General features: G+C 37.4%; 1 protein-coding gene across 1 annotated transcript in view; it reads right to left on the bottom strand.

Annotated features, from left to right (window-relative positions):
* LOC124612984 (thyrotropin-releasing hormone-degrading ectoenzyme-like) overlaps nt 1–20,383 on the bottom strand; it is a 291,166-nt gene that overhangs the window by 150,817 nt on the left and 119,966 nt on the right. The window contains exon 10 of the mRNA XM_047141525.1: nt 19,149–19,224. Within this exon, the coding sequence (XP_046997481.1) occupies nt 19,149–19,224 (76 nt within the window). The remainder of the gene's footprint in view (nt 1–19,148; nt 19,225–20,383) is intronic.

Here is a 20,383-nt window from a genome sequence, read left to right as displayed (position 1 = left end):
TTTTGTGAGAGATGTCTTGCCTGCAACTAGAATTAGTAATGGTGAAGTGTGTTTATAACTGTGAAATGTTTTCCAGATTAATGATGTATGAATTATGAATGTGATCAGCCAGTAATAGAACAGCAGCAAAAACTAATTTACAATCATTTTGTTCAGTTCAAAGTAAAAATAAAATCAGTTTGCTGCAGTAAAGTGCCATTTTCACGAAATACATGTCAAAATATTGCCTTTCAACTTAAAGTAAATAAATTTTGAGATGTAATAAATAATGTTACTTGAAGCAAACATTATGAAAAAGAAATATTTGTCATGAGGAAGCCCTTCAGGCATGATGATGGTAAATGGAGTATTTTAAAGTAAAGTAATATCCTCACGTAATGTACTGAGATGTAATAAACAAGATTTTGTCCATCATGTAATAGAGAATGAAGTTTCGTAAATAATAGTATTGGCTTGCTGCTATGGTATGTTATTTTTGTATAAGAAACAAGATAGGGATTTTCATGATTAAATATTATATGAGGAAGTAGTATTGAAGTGATGGTAATGGTATAATGAAGCAACAAAGTATAATGAGAAATGTGGAAGAATTAAATGTAATGAAGTATTTGCAGTAATAATGAGAAATATGAGAGGTACTGTGTGTGTGTGAAGCAGCAATTTTGCAAATGCAGTTCTTCAGTTAGTGAATCTAGAAAAGGAATCAAATGAGGTAAGTTTCTTTGGCTCTGAGCTATCTGAAGGTGAATCTTTCACCATATTCAGTAAAACTACTGCAAAATATAGAGTAAATGTGATACTATCACGTAAAAGCAGAATGAAATGGAATACCAAGAAAAGTGTTAAAAGCAGTTTATAAAATAATTATGCAGCCTCTGTTCACAATAGTTAATCAGCCCTTTGAAGATACTCTGAAGTATGAAATAGTTAGACAACTACTCAAAAAACTCGCAAAAGAACATATGGGAAACTATCACTCAGTCTTTTTCTTCCCTCACAATCAAAAACATATGAGAAGATTGACACAATACAAATTTAAAATTTCATACAAAAATTGAACGCAATTTCAAAAAAACAAGCATGTAATTCTAGAAAAGGAAAGCATAATATCTGTTAACAATAAATTTGTGGACAACATAAGCTCCTCTATAGACAACCCCCTGCATGCCACAGGAATCTTTTGTGACCTATCACAGGTCTTTGATAGTGTGACCCACTGCTTGGTACACTCTAATCTGGAAAAATGTGAAATTAGGGGTGCAGTGCTAGAATGGTTTAGCTCCTACCTAGCCAACCAAAGGCAAAAGTGTTTATTACTCGTACATCAGGCAGATGAAATTACTTTTCAGAATGGAGTGCACAAGATTCAGTCTTAGGTCCTATTATGTTTATGCTTTATATAAATTATCTACCACTTAATACTTCATCCCACTCAGTTTTATTTACAGATAAGACATCTGTAATCATTGAAATTAACAGTACTGATCAAATTCCTCAAACACTACAAAGCATATTAGAAAAATTAGCCTCTCTGGTTTAATGAAGGATAAAAACTACCAGCAATGTTCAAGATACCTGATTTATCTTAAGTGGCTCAAAATTAAACATGGAAAAAACTCAGTTATTGCAGTTTAAAACAATATGTCACAGAAACCAGGATTTGGATTGTGTTAAAATCCTATAAATGCAATGTGATAAAACTTTATTATGGGGCTCCAGTATACAGTGCTTTGCAAATTAATTAAATAGCCTAGTGTTTTCCCTGATGATATTATACAACACTACAATCATGAACAGAAGGAAAGTAGTGTATCATAGCTACTTCAAGTCAGTAATGAGACACAGAATTACATTTAACTCTAATACTAGAGCTTCTAAAAAAAATCATCATTAGAAATTTGTACAATATAAAGTGAAGAAATCATGTCACCCACTTCCAAAAAAATCTAAGGATACTAAATGTTACCTCATTGTAAATTTTTGGACTAATGATCTTTGCACATAGCAACCATGATTTATTTGTTGTGAACCAATTTCAACATCATTACACCACCAAGAATTAAAATAACTTTATGCTGACACCTATCATTTAAAACTTTATGCTTAAACTCTGAAGTGTCTGTGACTGAAAATGTATAACAAAATAAAAGGAAAAGTCTGTCTGATTATTAATTTATAATCACTGAAGAAAATATAATATGGTAAACTTGTGCATAAGTGTTAGTATTCAATTAAAGAGTTCATGAGGGATGATCTGAAAAGACAGAACATGTACTCAGGATTAAAACTAGTTATTAAAAATCATCAGTTGTGTATGTATCTAATAAAGTTGTGTATGTATCCAGAACAGTATAGTATATTAACGGTATTTTAAGAAAATGTGTAAACTAGCTTTTTGTATTGATAAGTCTCCTGTATATTAAGTCAATGACTTGAAATTCTGTGTTATGAGACAATAAATTATATTCTATTCTGATCTATTCTGTTGCATTCTATTGCTAAGCTCTGATGATTTTAAAGTTTTTTTTTTTTTAATATAAAAATGTGAGTTAGTATTTCCTACTCACCATCTTTTTCATATTTCAATAATAGTAATTCTTCTGTGGAACAGAAGGAGTTGTCAAGGAGAAACTTTTTCAGTTTGTTTCCAAATTTTACTTTGCTGCCTGTCAGACATTTTGTATCACTGGGTAAGTGATCAAAAATTTTAGTTGTAGCATTATGCACCCCTTTTTGTGCTAAAGATAAAGGTTGAATAATGAATGCCATTTTTGTTCTGACATTTTAATCATGTATATCATGTTCCTTTTGAAATGCACTGGATTACTTACAACAAATAAATATACTGTGAAGTGATAATCAAAATGCCCAACAGATAGCCACATATTACTCTTACAGTATATTTTTGAACAATCAAAAGATGAGTTATCCAAGAACATCACTCCATATGACATTATTGAATAAAAATATATCAACTTACTGATTTGTCTTTTCCCATGGTTTGCAATGATTCTAAGTGCAGATCTATCTGAACTAACTTATTTAGGAGTTCCAAACGTGATTTTCCAGATTAAGAATTATGTAAAAGACAGATTTCTATTCACTGTAAAGGTGACACATTGACAGACAGACACAATAAGAGGACTGTTAAATGCAAAGCTTTCAGCCAAAGCCTTCTTCAGAAAAGAAAACACACATATTTACACAACTAGGCATGCTTGACGTACACATGACTGCTATTTCTGGCTGCTTTACAGAGACTACAACTGTTGCATTGAACGAAAGTAGCAATCAGAAGTGGTACACAGAAGGGGAAGGGATAGCAGAGTATGGGTGGGGTGGGAGGTGGTAAGAATAGTGCTCTCTGGTGAAGTGTGGAGGGACTACTGCAGAAGGCAGCAGATCAAGTGTCAAGAGGTTGTAGGGAGAGGGGGAGGGGAAGAGGGAAGCAGAGAAGGAGAGGAGCAGATAGGGGAAAAGGCTAGTGGGTATGTTACCAAAGAGTGAGCAAATGAGGTTGAGGGAACGTGATTTGGGAGGAAGCTTCAGGACAGAGGAGACAGAAACTGTTGGGTGGAGGGCGTGGGGACACCATTTGTGCAGTTCATAAAGCTAGTGGAGGGGAGCATCCAGATGGCCTGGGTTGAGAAGTGGTATTTAAAACAAAGCATGTTCTGCCACAAGGTGATCCATTTTGTTCTTGACCACAATTTGGAGGTGGTCATTCAGCCTGATAGACAGCTAGTTGGCAGTCATACCAGTATAAAAAGTTGTGCAATGATCACAACAGAGGTGGTATATGACATTGCTGCTTTCATAGGTGGCCTGGCCTCTGATTGGGTAGGACAAGCCTGTGACAGGATGGGAATATAAAGTGCTGGGTGGGTAGACTGGGAAGGTCTTGCATCTGGGTCTTCCACAGGGAAAGGATCCCTGGATGGACTAGGAGTTTGTGGAGTTTGGTTAGGTGAAGGAATACCACTTTAGGAGGGGTGGAAAGGGTCTTGGGTAGGATGTACCTCATTTCAGGACATGGTAATAGATAATTAAAGACCTGATGAAAGATGTGGTTTAGGTGTTCCAGGCAGGGTTTGTGTTTGGTGATGAGCTTCTTTGTAGCTGGTTCTTGGTGGTGGTGGAACAGTAGGGGGTGCATGGAGATATGGCACGGGAAATTTGTTTGTGCAATAGGTATGGAGGTTAGTGCCTGTCTGTGAAGGCCTTTGTGAAAGGGAAAGGGAAATCTTGTCACTGCAGATATATAATTCCTGGGTGGCCAGGCTGTAAGGGAGAGATTTTTTGGTGTGGAAGGGATGGCAGCTGTCAAAATGTGGGCACTGTTGGTGGTTAGTGGGTTTAATGTGGGCAGAGGTGTGGATGGAGCCATCAGAGAGGAGGATGTCAGTGACCTGGAAAGTGAAATGGATGGGAGACAAAGTGTTGGTGTTGTAAGGAATGAGGATAGGGTGTCTTGACCCTGAATCCAGATTATGAGGATATCATCAGTGTACCTGAACCAGAACAGGGTTTTGGGCTTTTAGAAGGCTAAGAAGGTTTACTCAAAATGACCCATAAACAGGTGAGAATGAGAGGATGCCATGTGGTTCTTCATGCAGATATAGCTGTGTGTTAGAAAAAAGTTAGTAAGCTGTATGAGGAATGAGTTAGTGGATTTGTAGGCTGAAGAACACTGGAAGAGGACAGGGGTGGGGATGGTAGAGTTAGTGAAAGTAGAGTTTGGTGTCTCTGATGTGGGAGATTAGATCGCTGGCAATTTGTTGGAGGTGTTGGTCAATAAGAGGTGAAATTCTTTCAGTGGTGGCACAATCTCCAGCTACAATAGGGCATCCAGTATTGTCAGGTCTGTGGATTTTGGAGAGCATATAGAAGGTGGGTGTATGAGGTGTCATGGGGATGAGGAGGGAAACTGATGCGGGGGAGAGGTTCTGGAAAGGGCTTAAGGTTTTAAGCAGTGATTGGAGGTTATGTTGGGCTCCTGGAATGGGATCACTCTGCAGAGTTTATAGGTGGAAGGGTCAGACAATTGGCAAATTCCTTCCACCAGGTAGTCACTGCAGTTCATAATGACAGTGGTGGAAACTTTGTCTGCAGGTAGGATGATTAGGTGAGAATCTGTTTTGAGGCTGTGTATGGCTGTCCTTTCTTCTGCTGAAGGTATGTGTTCTCAGGAAGGGGCTTGGAGAAGGATGGTGAGGCCAAGTGGGAAGTAAGGAATTTCCAGAAGGTGACCAGGGGCTGGTTTTGTGGGAGGAGGGGAGTATCACTGTTGGATGGTGGTATGAACTGGCAGAGTCAGGGTTCAGTACCTGGATTAGGTTGGTTCCAGTTGGAGGGATTGGTGGCAAAGAAATGTTTCTATTTCAGATATCAGGAGAAGGACAGCAAGTCTTCGACAAATCCAACATGGCTAAATCTGGTTGTAGGAATGAAGATGACTTTTGTTTGTTTGCTTGCTTTTTCCAGGTTAAATTCTCCTCAGTATGGATGACTAAAATTTTTAAAGCTTCAGTTCTGCTTATTATTTCCTCAATACACTTAAACATCAGCAGTGGCTGCTGTGTAGGATCATGTGAACACCCTAACTTTTTACACCTTGCATATTTATTGGTTACATTTCTTTGAATGCTGTTAAATGTAACATAGATGCAGTGATCTGAAATGTATGACACTAAATCTACTGCGCTATGCTATGTTGCTACTCCTCTAGTTTTCATGAAACTTGGCATTATGGCTGTGAGCAATCATCAGTCATGCATGTTTTAAGGAGCTTTTGTGCATGTGCAACTGGCATGACAGTATGGATCAAATACACATGGACTTGGTGAACAACGTGCATGGTTCACACTAAGCAGAGCTAGTCCCTACCACTCAGCTACAAGTTTAGGTAAGTGCCACCAGGTGGCAGCAGAATACAGTAGACTTTTATCCCTGTGCATTTGGTATAAACCATGCTAGACAGTTGCACAGTGCTCAGAGATGCCAATTCCCCATTACACAGTAAAATTAGATTTGACGGCATTAAATGTTATAGTTACTCTAGCAAGACCTATTTTTGGGTTTCTGAATGAGGTATAGTATATTAAGTTTTGGACTTTATCATACAATGACACATTTGAGGTAATGAGGACCATACCAGCCTTAACCACATCATTATTGATTTTGAGACTGTAGCATTTATTCGTTTACTCATGCTTCCAACACCTGTTGATCTTCCAGTGAGCCAGATTTATCTGTGCTATAGGTATGCACTATACAGGCTGGTCCATTGATAGTGATTGGGCCAAATATCTCATGAAATAAGCAGCAAACGAAAAAACTACAAAGAACAAAACTCATCTAGCTTGAAGGGGGAAGAAACCATATGTCGCTATGGCTGGCCCGCTAGATGGCACTGCCATAGGTCAAACGGATATCAACTGCATTTTTTGAAATAGGAACCCCCATTTTTTATTACATATTCGTGTAGTAGATAAAGAAATCTGAATGTTTTACTTGGACCACTTTTTTCACTTTGTGATAGACGGCACTGTAATAGTCACAAACATATAAGTATGTGGTATCATGTAACATTCTGCCAGTGCGGACGGTATTTACTTCTTGATACATTAGCCATGTTAAAATGGACCATTTACCAATTGTGGAAAAGGTCAATATCGTATTGACGTATGGATATTGTGATCAAAATGCCCAACCGGCTTGTGCTATGTATGCTGCTCAGTATCCTGGATAACATCATCCAAGTGTCCGGACCATTCACCAGATGGTTACGTTATTTAGGGCAACAGGAAGTGTTCAGCCACATGTGAAACATCAACCACAACCTGCAACAAATGATGATGCCCAAGCAGGTGTTTTAGCTGCTGTTGCGGCTAATCCACACATCAGTAGCAGACAAATTGCGTGAGAATCGGTAATCTCAAAAACATCAGTGTTGAGAATGCTATATCAACATTGATTGCACCCGTACCATATTTCTATGCATCAGGAATTGCATGGCAATGACTTTGAACATCAAGTACAGTTCTGCCACTGGGCACAAGAGAAAGTACAGGATGATGACAGATTTTTTGCACGCGTTCTATGGCTGCGACAAGTGGAACATCAGCGACCTTGGAGGGTTAATGTATGGTATGGCATTATGGCAGGAAGGATAATTGGCCTCCATTTTATCGATGGCATTCTAAATGGTGCAATGTATGCTGATTTTCTATGTAATGTTCTACCGATGTTACTACAAGATGTTTGACTGCCTGACAGAATGGCGATGTACTTCCAACATGATGGATATCTGGCACATAGCTTGCGTGCGGTTGAAGCGGTATTGAATAGCAAATTCATGATAGTTAGATTGGTCATTCAAGTACCATACCATGGCCCACACATTCACTGGATCTGATGTCCCCGGTTTTCTTTCTGTGGGGAAAGTTGAAGGATATTTGCTATCATGATCCACCGACAATGCCTGACAACATGCGCCAGCGCATGTGCGAACGTTATGGATAGTGAGGTACTCACTGTTGAGAAGAATGTCGTTGCATGTATTGCCAAATGCATTGAGGTTGACGGACATCATTTTGAGCATTTATTACATTAATGTGGTATTTACAGGTAATCATGCTGTAACAGCATGCATTCTCATAAGTGATAAGTTCACAAAGGTACATGTATCACATTGGAACAACCGAAATAAAATGTTCAAATGTACCTATGTTCTGTATTTTAATTTAAAAAACCTACCTGTGACCAACCGTTCATCTAAAATTGTGAGCTATATGTTTGTGACTATTACAGCGCCATCTATCACAAAGCGAAAAAAATGGTCCCACTAAAACATTCATATTTCTGTACATACTACATGAATGTGTAATAAAAAATGGGGGTTCCTACTTTAAAAAAACTCAGTTTATATCCTTTTGACCTATGGCAGCCCTATCTAGTGGTCTAACCATAGCGCCATCTGGTTTCCCTCTTCAAGCTAGACAAGTTTCGTTTTTTGTAGTTTTTTCATTTGATGCTTATTTCGTGAGATATTTGGCCTGGTCATGATCAATGGACCACCCTGTGTAGACGAGTACGAACATTCGTGCCTCAGTTTCTTAGATATTTAGGGATCTTGTAGATTTGTGCAAAAAAATTAAAAAAGTATGGAAATGCCCCTGCACACAAAAATGCGAAACAGAGAGTACCAAAAGCTTACACTTCACTTCTTTCTTGCCCTAAACTCTACTTAATTATGTACAAAACAACAAAATTCCATAAAACAATTCTTTCTTTTGTCAGACAAGTATTGCATATTATTATTATTATTATTATTATTATTAGTGGTGGGGGTGTAATTTTATAAATTTGTTCATAAACACAGCTGTAATTTAGCAGATGATATTAATTTCACACTCTCAAATTTATCTGAATCTAATAGCTGGTGAATACTCATGAGCCACTACTGCTGATCATTGGTGCAGTACCCAAAGATGTGCAGAATTGACTATGTCTTGTCTTTTTAAAACTGAGGATGAGACCATTTGCAAAAAACCAGTCAATGATACTTTTAAGAACAAGGTTTCCCAATTTTTCTCTTTCTGTATGTACGCTTTGATTGATTACAGTACTAATGTCATCTGCAAAAAGAAACTATTCTGCTTGTATATTAGGCAGAAGATCATTTATATATACCATGAAGAACAGCGGATAAGATAGAGCCTTTGGGAACCTTTCTGTGATTTTTCCCCAGTCATAGTAGTTGGTCCCCGGACTACAATGGTCACATTAGTGACTAGAACTTTCTGCCCCGCTTTGGTTAGATATGACATCATGCACTGATTGACTATACCATCAACCCCATAAACTGCTATTTATATGTGAGAATACTGTGGTTCACACAGTCAAATGCTCTAAATAGATTGCAGAAAATATCATGTGGTGCTATTTTATTCATTTTGCTAGTAAAATTTTGTGAGTGAACATGCAATGGCATTCTCAGGAGAGCAGCCCTTTTGAAATCCAAACTGTGATTGTTGGGGATGTTATTGTTGCTTAGGTGAGATACTACTCTAGAACACATCACCTCCTGAAAAATTTAGGAAAATGTGTTAGCAGTGGAACAAGTTGATAGTTATTGACGTCTCTCCTATCACCTTCCTTAAAGATGGGTTTGACAACTCCATATTTCAGTCTCTCTTGGAAAATGCCTTGAGTTAGTGGTGCATTACATATTTCACACAAGACAGGGCTTATTATATGAGAACAAATCCTTGGTATATTATTCGAAACACTGTTTTTGAGAGAATGCATAATTTTCTTAATTTCAGAAGGAGAAATTGGCGATATTTTCATATTACTGAAGTTTTTGAGTTTCTTTTTCAGTGTACAGCTCTGATTTTTCTCTTTAATTGTTTGTTTCTTCACTTTCAGCTACTCATTTAAGAAATGATTATTAAACATAGTTACTACCACTGACTCGCCATTTACAGCACCTTCATTAAATGCAACAGTGAAATTATCCTGTTCTTTGGCCAGTTGCCATGTCTCTCATTTCTCCATATCACTTTAACACTGTTGTCAGAATTACTGATTACTGATGTAATGTGCATATTTCTTAATTTTTAATGACTTTTCTTAGTAATTTTGAGTACATTTTGTAGCGTGCAGCTGCTGGCAGGATGTCTACTTGTTCTTACAACAGATACATTTTCCTTTTCCTGTAATGATCAATGATTTTTTTACATGGCTGTTTAATCTCTTTGCCGATTAGCTTATGCAAAACCCTATTTTCAGATAATGATTTGAATTTATGATGGAATAGATGAAATGTTATATCAGAATTTGGTTCATTATACATTTTTTCCCATGTCGTCTCTTGTAAACTGTTCTTAAAAACACTTGCTCAGGAGTCATTAATTATTCTGACTGATAATGGATTTCCACTGAGCAGTATCTATAACAAGAGACGCTTTCTTATTTACCCTTGCTAACAGTGCATCAGGATCAGAGAGAGCATTTGTTACTGGGCACAAAGGTTTTTTTTAGCTTCACTGAACAAAACAAAGAGCTGAGAAGATGTTCAAAGCAACAACCTTGCATTTGTAAACACTTCACTACTCACTGATTTTTACTTTGCTGGATCCTATGTAACACACATGCATCCACCATTGCTGAAGCAATGTTAGTGTGAGCTATTAGGCTGTGTACATTGATGGGTGGAGCACTGTAAACTTGTTCCTTTATGTGCCCTACAAATAAAAATCTAGTTGATTAAGGTCTGTGGACCACAGAAGCCAGAACACTGTACCTTCATAACCAATTCATTTCCCTGTAAATGCTTCATTTAAAAAGTTACACACATTCATTCCAAATTGTGGTGGTGCACCATCATACTGAAACCATAGCTGTTACTGACCAACAAGAGGAAAATTTTCTCTTGTGTCAAGCAAAGTTTAGTAAAGAAATGTTCAATACAGTGGCACATTCAACTTGTCTGACATCAGGTAAGGGGCCAAAACCACTACTTCCATGATTGCAGACCACAGGTTTATGTTGAAACGTGCCTGAAAGCCACTTTCATGGCTAACATGTGGGTTTCATCCTCACCAATAATGACTGTCATAGAGGTTGAAAATACTTTCACAAGTGAAGCTAGATATGTCAGTCCACATCACATTATTCATAAACATTTGTTATCATCCATGTGGTGCAAAAACCATTCACAAAACTGTACTTGTTATCTTCTGCAGCTGATACTTAGTTAACATGTAGTGATATGGATGCAGTTCTTCATGGTGCAACACTTCAACATCAGTTGATGAGATATCTGGAACAGCCTGCGAATATCATTGATATTTCACCATGGTCATTGGGGTATAGCTTCAAGAATCATGTCTTCTCTTTGTACAGTATATCTAGTCCTTGGACACCCTCTCTCCATCAATTGTGGATGAAGGTGTTGCTCCAGGTATTCTTATTTTCATGGCACTTTTGAGGATACCATGCAGCATAGGCATGAGCAGATGCAACAACTTGGTTATCAAATGCATCCAGCAACAAAAGCATATTGATGTATTCATCACTTGTGAACTCCATGAGGAAGCTCCCCTACATGGACTTGACAGGAGCAGTTCTGGTTGTGCACTGGACGATTAGTAGACACATGCATGCAGTTTAATGGATCCCACTGTCATGTGATAGGCTATTGTCATGCAACAAAGTGGTACCTTGCTTATAAACAATGAGAACTAGAGAAGGGACATCTAAAAACTAAAAAAAGAAACTGGTGAGGATTCGAACCATACCTCCATGATGGACATGGGGTTGGTGAACCAGACGTATACTCATTGAGCTATAATAGCTGGTACAGTAATCTAGGTTAATACACATTCCCCTATACATTCCAATGCACTGCATCATGTGGCAGTGTTGCCAGCCCCTCATTTTCATATACACAACTGGCCTTTAAAATTGCTACACCAAGAAGAAATGCAGATGATAAGTGGATGTTCATTGGACAAATATATTATACTAGAACTGACATGTGATTACATTTTCATGCAATTTGGGTGCATAGAGAAATAAGTACCCAGAACAACCACCTCTGGCCATAATAACGACCTTGATACACCTGAGCATTGAGTCAAACAGAGCTTGGATGGTGTGTACAGGTACAGCTGCCCATGCACCTTCAACATGATACCACAGTTTATCAAGAGTAGTGACTGACGTATTGTGACGTGCTAGTTGCTCGGCCGTCATTGACCAGACTTTTTCAGTTAATGGGAGATCTGGAGAATGTGCTGGCCAGGGAAGCAGTTGAACATTTTCTGTATCCACAAAGGCCTGTACAGGACCTGCAACATGCGGTCGTGCATTATCCTGCTGAAATCTAGGGTTTCGCAGGGATCGAATGAAGGGTACAGCCACGGGTCATAACAAATCTGAAATGTAATGTCCACTGTTCAAAGTGCTGTCAATGCGAACAAGAGGTGACCGAGATGTGTAACCAATGGCACCCCATACCATCACGCCAGGTGATACGCCAGTATGGCGATGATGAATACACACTTCCAATGAGCGTTCACCGCAATGTCACCAAACATGGATGCGACCATCATCATGCTGTAAACAGAACTTGGATTCATCTGAGAAAATGACAGTTTGCCATTCATGCACCCAGGTTCATTGTTGAGTACACCATCGCAGGTGCTCCTGTCTGTGATGCAGCGTCAAGCTAACCGCAGCCATGGTCTCCGAGCTGATAGTCCATGCTGCTGCAAACATCATTGAACTGTTGGTGCAGATGGTTGTTGTCTTGCAAACATCCCCATCTGTTGACTCAGGGATCGAGACATGGCTGCACGATCCATTACCGCCATGTGGATAAGATCCCTGTCATCTCGACTGCTAGTGATACAAGGCCATTGGGATCCAGCACGGCATTCCATATTACTCTCCTGAACCCACTGATTCCATATTCTGCTAACAGTAATTGGATCTCGACCAATGCGAGCAGCAATGTTGCGATACGATAAACCGCAATCACGATAGGCTACAATCTGAAGTTTATCAAAGTCAGAAACGTGATGGTGCGCATTTATCCTCCTTACACGAGGCATCACAACAACGTTTCACCAGGCAATGCCGGTCAACTGCTGTTTGTGTATGAGCAATTGGTTGGAAACTTTCCTCATGTCAGCACGTTGTAGGTATCGCCAGCAGCACCAACCTTGTGTGAAAGCTCTGAAAAGCTAATCGTTTGCATATCACAGCATATTCTTCCTGTCGGTTAAATTTAACATCTATAGCATGTCATCTTTTTGGTGTAGCAATTTTAATGGCCAATAGTGTATGTGTTTTCAAAATGTATCTAATCTGATTTGGCTGGATATACTTTTGTTCTTCACCCTCTCTTAATTACCCAGAGAGTTGATGTAAGATGCATTGGCATGTCAAAGCTACAACCAGTGTATACAGTATATTCAAAGTTACAACCAGTATACGCAATACCTTCAAAGTTAAAACCAGTATTTACAAACTGTTTCACCAAGTGCATATGTCCCATATTACAAATTATGGAGTACATCACTGATTCAAGAGTACCGCTGAACTGACATGAAGAGAAAGTTACTAGAGAACATGTTGACACTTAGTGCTGTTAGATGTCGCTTGCATATATTCTAGCTTTTATCAGCTAAAAAACATTATAATTGAATACCTGTTACCATATTTGTATTAAAATTACATATTTATATTTGGAATGGATAATGACATAAATACACAAGCGACCTACAGCTGCACTAAATGTCAACAGTTTCTCTAGTATCTTCCACTGTGTGTCAGTTCAGCAGCACTGTTGCATCAGTGATGTACTCTGTGATCTGTAATATGGATGGATTGACAGCAGTGAGCTTGTTGTATTGAGTTTTCTTTAGTGGCTTCGTTTTCAGTTTCTGTGGTGTGAGTGCACCAGATATTTGTTTGCAATAAATAAAGGAACAATAAGTCATTTTTAATCCAATATACTGTATTTTGCTCTGTGATTTTGTGCCAAACATAATTACAGACATCAGGTTATGGGCTCAGGCAAACGCATACATATGGTATTTGTTTCTGTTCTGTGAATTCATTGCTTTTTATTGGAGTTTTATTCATGTGAACTGTGACACTCAAGTTCCTGGGGCTATCATATTTTGCTGGTCTATTGCAGAAAACCTTCGTTTTTGTTTTGAACTGAGTATTAAAAGTTTGAGTTACATTCAGCCTACATGAAGATGGATAACTTGAAAATGTACAGTATCCAGGAACTTGATGGTAAAAATTTCCAACTGTGGAAATATCATCGAGGGGAAACTGAGGCCAAATGAAAAATGGTTCAAATGGCTCTGAGCACTATGGGACTTAACTGCTACGGTCATCAGTCCCCTAGAACTTAGAACTACTTAAACCTAACTAACCTAAGGACAGCACACAACACCCAGCCATCACGAGGCAGAGAAAATCCCTGACCCCGCCGGGAATCGAACCCGGGAACCCGGGCGTGGGAAGCGAGAACGCTACCGCACGACCACGAGATGCGGGCAAGGCCAAATGAAGCTGGTGGGAGTCAAACTGCTTGGGATGACTTAAATGTTAAGGCAATGCTCATTCTATCTGCTGCGATGGAATTTGACCAATTGGAATCTGTTATGACATGTACAAATGCCGTGGAAATGTGGGCCAGACTAAAGGCTATTCATGAACAGTTATCTGCAGCTTATAAAATGGCCTTGAAGCAGAAATGTTTTGATTACAGAACGTTGCCAACAGACACAATCACACAACACATCAGTCAAGTTGAGTCCTTGACACAAGCATTAGCTGATATTGGGGAACCTGTTACAGAAGCTGACAAAATGGCTAAAATTTTGGGAATTCTGCCAGCAAAGTTTGTAACTTTTTCAACTGCCTGGGACTCATGATCAACAAATGTTCAATAATTTGACTTTAAGGTTATTGAAAAAAAGAACAAAAACTTTTACAATGTGATGAAAACTCAGCAGTCTTTGCAGCAGTTAAAGTGGATAAAACACGCAAGTTCAGTTCAAATACCAGTAACAACAGTACATGTAACATGGTCAGTAGGAAAGATGTTGAATGTTATCACTGTCACAAAAGGGAACATTTTAAATCTGACCGCAGAAAACTTTTAGCAAAACTTAATACGAAAACAGATACGTCTGAGGCCCAAGTGTTGAGTGATGAACACGCATATGTTTTTGCTCCAGGTTGTGAAAACATTTAGTTAACTGACAACGCTGTGTCAAAACATATAACATCACACAAAGAGTGGTTCAAAACATTTAAGCCAATTCAGTTGGATGACTCATTTGTTAAAATTGGAGAAAACTTGATCATCAGAGCAGAAGACGTTGGATCTATTGAAGTATTGGCAACCTCGCACTTTGGAAAAACACTTTATATATTCCTAAGCTAAAGAAAAATCTGTTTTCAATGGGAGCAGTCACAAAAAGAGAAATTAAAGTTATTTTTGGCGACAAGAGAAAGGAAGTTTGCAGTTCAGGTCTAATTGCAGCAGGAATTAAGATGGGCAATCAGTGTTATCAAATGTTGTTTAAATGTCCAAATGTACTACAGGCAAATCCTGTTTCCTGAATTCCAACATGATCTGGCATGAGAGACTTTGGCACATTAATTTCAGTGGTCTCAAGAATATGGCTGATCTGAACTTAATGCCTGGTTTCGATATGAAGAAAGTTGAAAATCTTCATTGTGAACCATGTCAGTATGGCAAGATGAAAAGAAAATCTTTTAACTCAAATTTGGAGTCAAGATCGAAGGTTGCTGGTGAATTTATTCATGTAGATTTGAGTGAATGGATGAGAAAACCGTCTCTTGGAGGTGCACAATTGTACATAGTTTTCAATGATAGTTGCACTTCATACAGGTTCATGTATTTTCTCAACAGTAAGCATGATACTTTCCCTGTGTTTTTGGAATTTCAGAGACTATTGAAAGACAAACTGGAAACAAAATTAAAGTTCTGAGAAGTGACAATGGGACTGAATTCATAAATAAGCAATTTGAAGATTATTTCCAACAAAATGGTGTAATGCATGAGGAAACAAGTCCCTATACACCACAGATGAATGGCTGAATTGAACGAGAAAACTGGTTCATTGCTGAGTGCACACACACGATGTTACTAAGTACTGACTTGTCTCACAAACTGTGGGCTGAGGCAGTATACTGTGCTGCATAATCTTAAATTGTCGACCATGTAAAGCAAATGACAATGTTATGCCATATGAACAATGGTTTGGAAAACCTCCTTCTTTACGACACATGAGGAAGTTTGGATCAGTAGCATATGTACATGTTACAGGTAAATTTAGATCAAAAGGGATAGTAAATCAAAGAAATTGATCATGGTTGGCTATGATGAGTATAGTACCAATTATCACCTCTACAATTCTGAGTCAAAGAAAATTACGATCTTCTGCAATGTCTCTTTCAATGTAGAACAAACCCATAGCTTAAACATAGAAAAAAGATATACTGAATTTTACCTGGGAGACCATGCTGCAGAAGATGTTCAACAGCAATCTGAAGAGTATGATACTGGTGAACAAATGAAAGAAAATCAAAAAGTTGTTCAAGAGGAATATGAAGAGGGTGATACTGGTGAACAAATGAAGGAAAGTCAATGGATGAATCTGAGAGATGAGTCTAATCTGCGGGCACCAAGATATAGCTTGTTCTGCCATTATCTATGAATGTCAAACTTTTGAAGAAGCAATGGCATTGAAAGAGTCAGCAAAGTGGAAAAAAGCAATGGAAAAGGAAGTAACATCCTTGAAGAACAACAAAACTTGGAATCTAGAACCATTACCAAACAACTGTCAGACAGTTGGATGTAAGTGGGCCTATCATGTGAAGCAGAATTCTGAGGGAATAATTAACCACTTCAAAGCTAGATTACGTGCAGTTATTCATAACGAGAACTGATTATGAAGCGACATTCTCTCTTGTCATCCCTGTGGTCCAATATGATTCAATCAGAGTTTTATTAGCCATAGCAGCTTCATAAGATATGCAAATTAGGCAGTTGGATGTTAAGACTGCATTTCTGAATGGGCATTTGAAAGAAGAAGTTCACATGGAGCAACCAAAAGTTTTTGTTATAGAAAGCTCAAATAATGTTTGCAAACTGAAGAAGAGTCTATATAGACCCAAACAATCACCATGTTGTTGGAATCAAAAATTTGTACAGTTTCTCACAGTGTTTGGCTTTGTGCAGCTGAATGCAGACAAATGTGTTTTCCACGCTTTAACAGATGACACTGATGTTTACCTGTCACTTTATGTGGATGATGGCTTGCTTATTTGTAAGTCTCTAAAAATACTGGAAAATGTTTTGACAGCACTGGGATCAATGTTTGAAATTACTGTGGGCAATGGAAAATACTTCTGTGGATTGGAAATTGAACACAGCCCTTCTACAAAAGAAATCTATATAGGCCAGCAAAGATACATCAGTTTTTTTCTTCAGAAGTTCAACATGGATGATTCGAAACCTAACTCCACTCCTTTTGATGTTGGAACCATGTTGCACAGTGGGCAGTCTCCTGCAAACCAACATGAGGTAAACTAGATGGAAAACAAACCATATCGGCAGGGCGTTGGCAGCTTAATGTTTGCAGCAGTTGCCTCATGGCCAGACCTCATGTTCACTGTGAGCATGGTGAGCAGGTTTTTACATAATCCGGGTCCTGATTATTGGCATGCTGTTAAAAGAATTATGAAGTATCTACAGTGGTGGTTGTGTACTTTTCTCAGTGAACTTGGTTTTCAGTTAGGCAAACCAACAACACTCCATGTTGACAATAAAAGTGCTATTTGCCTAATTAAAAACACAGAATATTACAAACACACCAAGCACATTGACATTAAATACCATTATATATGTGAACATGTTGAAAATAATGAGACTGGCGTCTATTATGTTTATTCTAATAAACAGTTGGCAGACCTATTCACCAAACCTTTAACAAGAGACAAATTCATATCAAACAGAAAAGCTCTGTGAATTATCTCAAATCAAACTCATCAAAACAAGAGTGGGAGTGTTGAGAGCAGTGAGCTTGTTGTATTGAGTTTTCTTTAGTGGCTTCATTTTCAGTTTTTGTGGTGTGAGTGCATCAGATATTTATGTTTATTCTTTGTGCAGCCATGTTCTGTGACATTATAAAATTATATCTTTGCTTTTGGTTTTTGTTGTTACGGTTACAGTGTACCTTTGGTTTCAGTAAAGAAAGGAGCAATAAGTTATTTTACTCAAATATACTGTATTTCACTCTGTGATTTTCTGCCTAACATAATTAAAGACATCAGGATGCACTTGGCAAAATGGGTTTCTAAATACTGGTTTCTAACTTTGAATGTAGTGCATCTACTGGTTTTAACTTTGACATGCCAATGCATCTTGCATCAAATGTGCACCTAATTAAGATTTGGAGTACATTTATAGCTCAAAAAACCTGTATTATGGTATGTGCAATAATAATTGCACTTGGCAAAATGGGTTTCTAAATACTGGTTTCTAACTTTGAATGTAGTGCATCTACTGGTTTTAACTCTGACATGCCAATGCATCTTGCATCAAATGTGCACCTAATTAAGATTTGGAGTACATTTATAGCTCAAAAAACCTGTATTATGGTATGTGCAATAATAATTCAATGCTGAAAAATGTTTTACAGTTTATGTACATGTTTCACAGATCAGATGATGATACCTCTGTTTACTGAAAACTGGTCATTGTAAGTAATGGTTTTACAAAGGTGATCTTGGCTGAGAAGTTGTCTTTCTTCAATTTTAATAATCTTTTATATTTAACTTTTATAATTATATGTTGCTCAGATTGGTATAGGATGTGTATGGTTTCAGAGCTCTCTAAATTTTCTAAACAGACAAGAAGCTGTTCTACTTATTACTCAGTCCTCTAATATTCTGATGGAATAAGGTGACCTTCCTTTTCTATGCATTTTTAATAATTTTGTGAGGCTTTTTTGTTATTTTAACTTCTTTCATAACTTGACTTGTTCCACATCCCTTCATTTCTTCATGATGTGATTTACAAAAAAATGACACATGAATAAAAGAATTTGAATGTTATTTAATTCAGTCCTCATACTGATAATTCTACTGGAAGTCACCTGTCTATCTCTTTCCTGCCTCTCTTTACCAACACACTCCCCTCCTGTTCTTGAACACTGCACTTCTTACTGTTCATCATTCTTAGCTGTCATATTTACCTCTTTTATCTCACCCCCTCCCCCTTCAAATAACCCTCCCTTGATGCTTACCAGCCTGGATAGCTCTCATAAACAATACATGTTACTGCAGCTATAGAGTGGTGCATTCGTGTTGATATATGGACATCGGCATGAGAGAGGGTCTTACACTGGAAAGGGAATTGTAGCCACTGAAACTTCTTGTGTTGTTACAGGTAAGTTCTAGGTGTAACTGGGGTAAGTCTGTGAGTCACATGTCAGCTGTCAGTAAGTGGTTGTCTATATGCAGTTTTGTTTATTATTTCCATTCTGAAAATTCATTTATTATAATACCAAAATACACCTTACCTATTGAAGATATGTGTGGAGTACTAGATCTTGTCAACACACTATAAATTATTCCCCAGTTAAGTGACTGAATAGCCTGTAAGAGAAAAGAAACAGAGTACTGTAAGTGAAGTAATGTATGTTGCTAAAACTTTTTGTTAAATGAAGTGTGTTGTGTACAGTTTGTCTTGGGACTTAGCACATTATAGAATAATTCATTCTCTGAGAATATTTGTGTATTTTACAACTTTGAAGTATCTAGTCATAAAAATACCTTCTCATAGTTAGGCAGTTGTGTGAGGAGAGAATTTCAGCTACTATGATTTACATGACTGTCTATAATATACAAATATGTATTTCTTCCTTATTCTTAGCTACAAAGGTGCCAGCTATATGTTAATGAATGTATTCTTATTTTAAGAATATTTTAAATATAATAGAATTATATGCTTTGAATGTCATTAAATTCCTTAATACTTTATCATAATTAAATGAAGTTAAATAATAAAGTACAGTACGTTTAATGCCAAAAACAAATAGTCATTCAAAAGTGAAGATTTGTAGTGTGTTGTACTTTGAGCTGGATTAGTTTATTCTTCATTAGTCATAAATTAAATTCCTGGATAATGAAAAAAAATAACAAGCTTTATTTTCATTTGTTAGAAACTGGTAGCAGTAAAAGCGTTAAACACATCATTTATGTCAATCCACAAAGCCTTCTAAGAGACCTCTTACCAAGAGAGATTGGATTGTTCTTATTAGAACTGATGTCAATAGTGCTCCAGAATTTTTATAGACTTAAACATACATTAATAAAATATGTGAATAACACCTTAAACTTTTTACACTAAAACATACATGAATAAAAACTGACTGAAGGTGAAACTTATGTTTCTCATCTGGTAACAATTACACTAATCTTGAAAAAGCTATGTTATGAATCCCAGATAGGAAGAAAATCCATTAAGGACACTGGTAGCGACTACAGGAATCTATTAAAAAGCCATTTAAAATAGTATTATTATTGACTTCTTTCTACCAGGTCTGTATCATTCACCAGTTGTGGCTGGAGACTAAGTCAAATTTACAATATTAACAAATCACAATACAAATAATGTATGGCATTATAACTAATTTATACAAATTAAACATCTGACTGTGAAATACTATATTGATCAACATATACGCTGACAGAAAAAGAAAATCCCAAGATCAAGAAATAATAAATGTGGACTTATGAAGTTTCAGGAATGTCT

This window comes from Schistocerca americana, chromosome 1 (assembly GCF_021461395.2).
Source record: "Schistocerca americana isolate TAMUIC-IGC-003095 chromosome 1, iqSchAmer2.1, whole genome shotgun sequence".
Taxonomy (NCBI): domain Eukaryota; kingdom Metazoa; phylum Arthropoda; class Insecta; order Orthoptera; family Acrididae; genus Schistocerca; species Schistocerca americana.
Note: the sequence above shows the minus strand (reverse complement) of the source record. Positions and strands in the feature narration are given on the sequence as shown.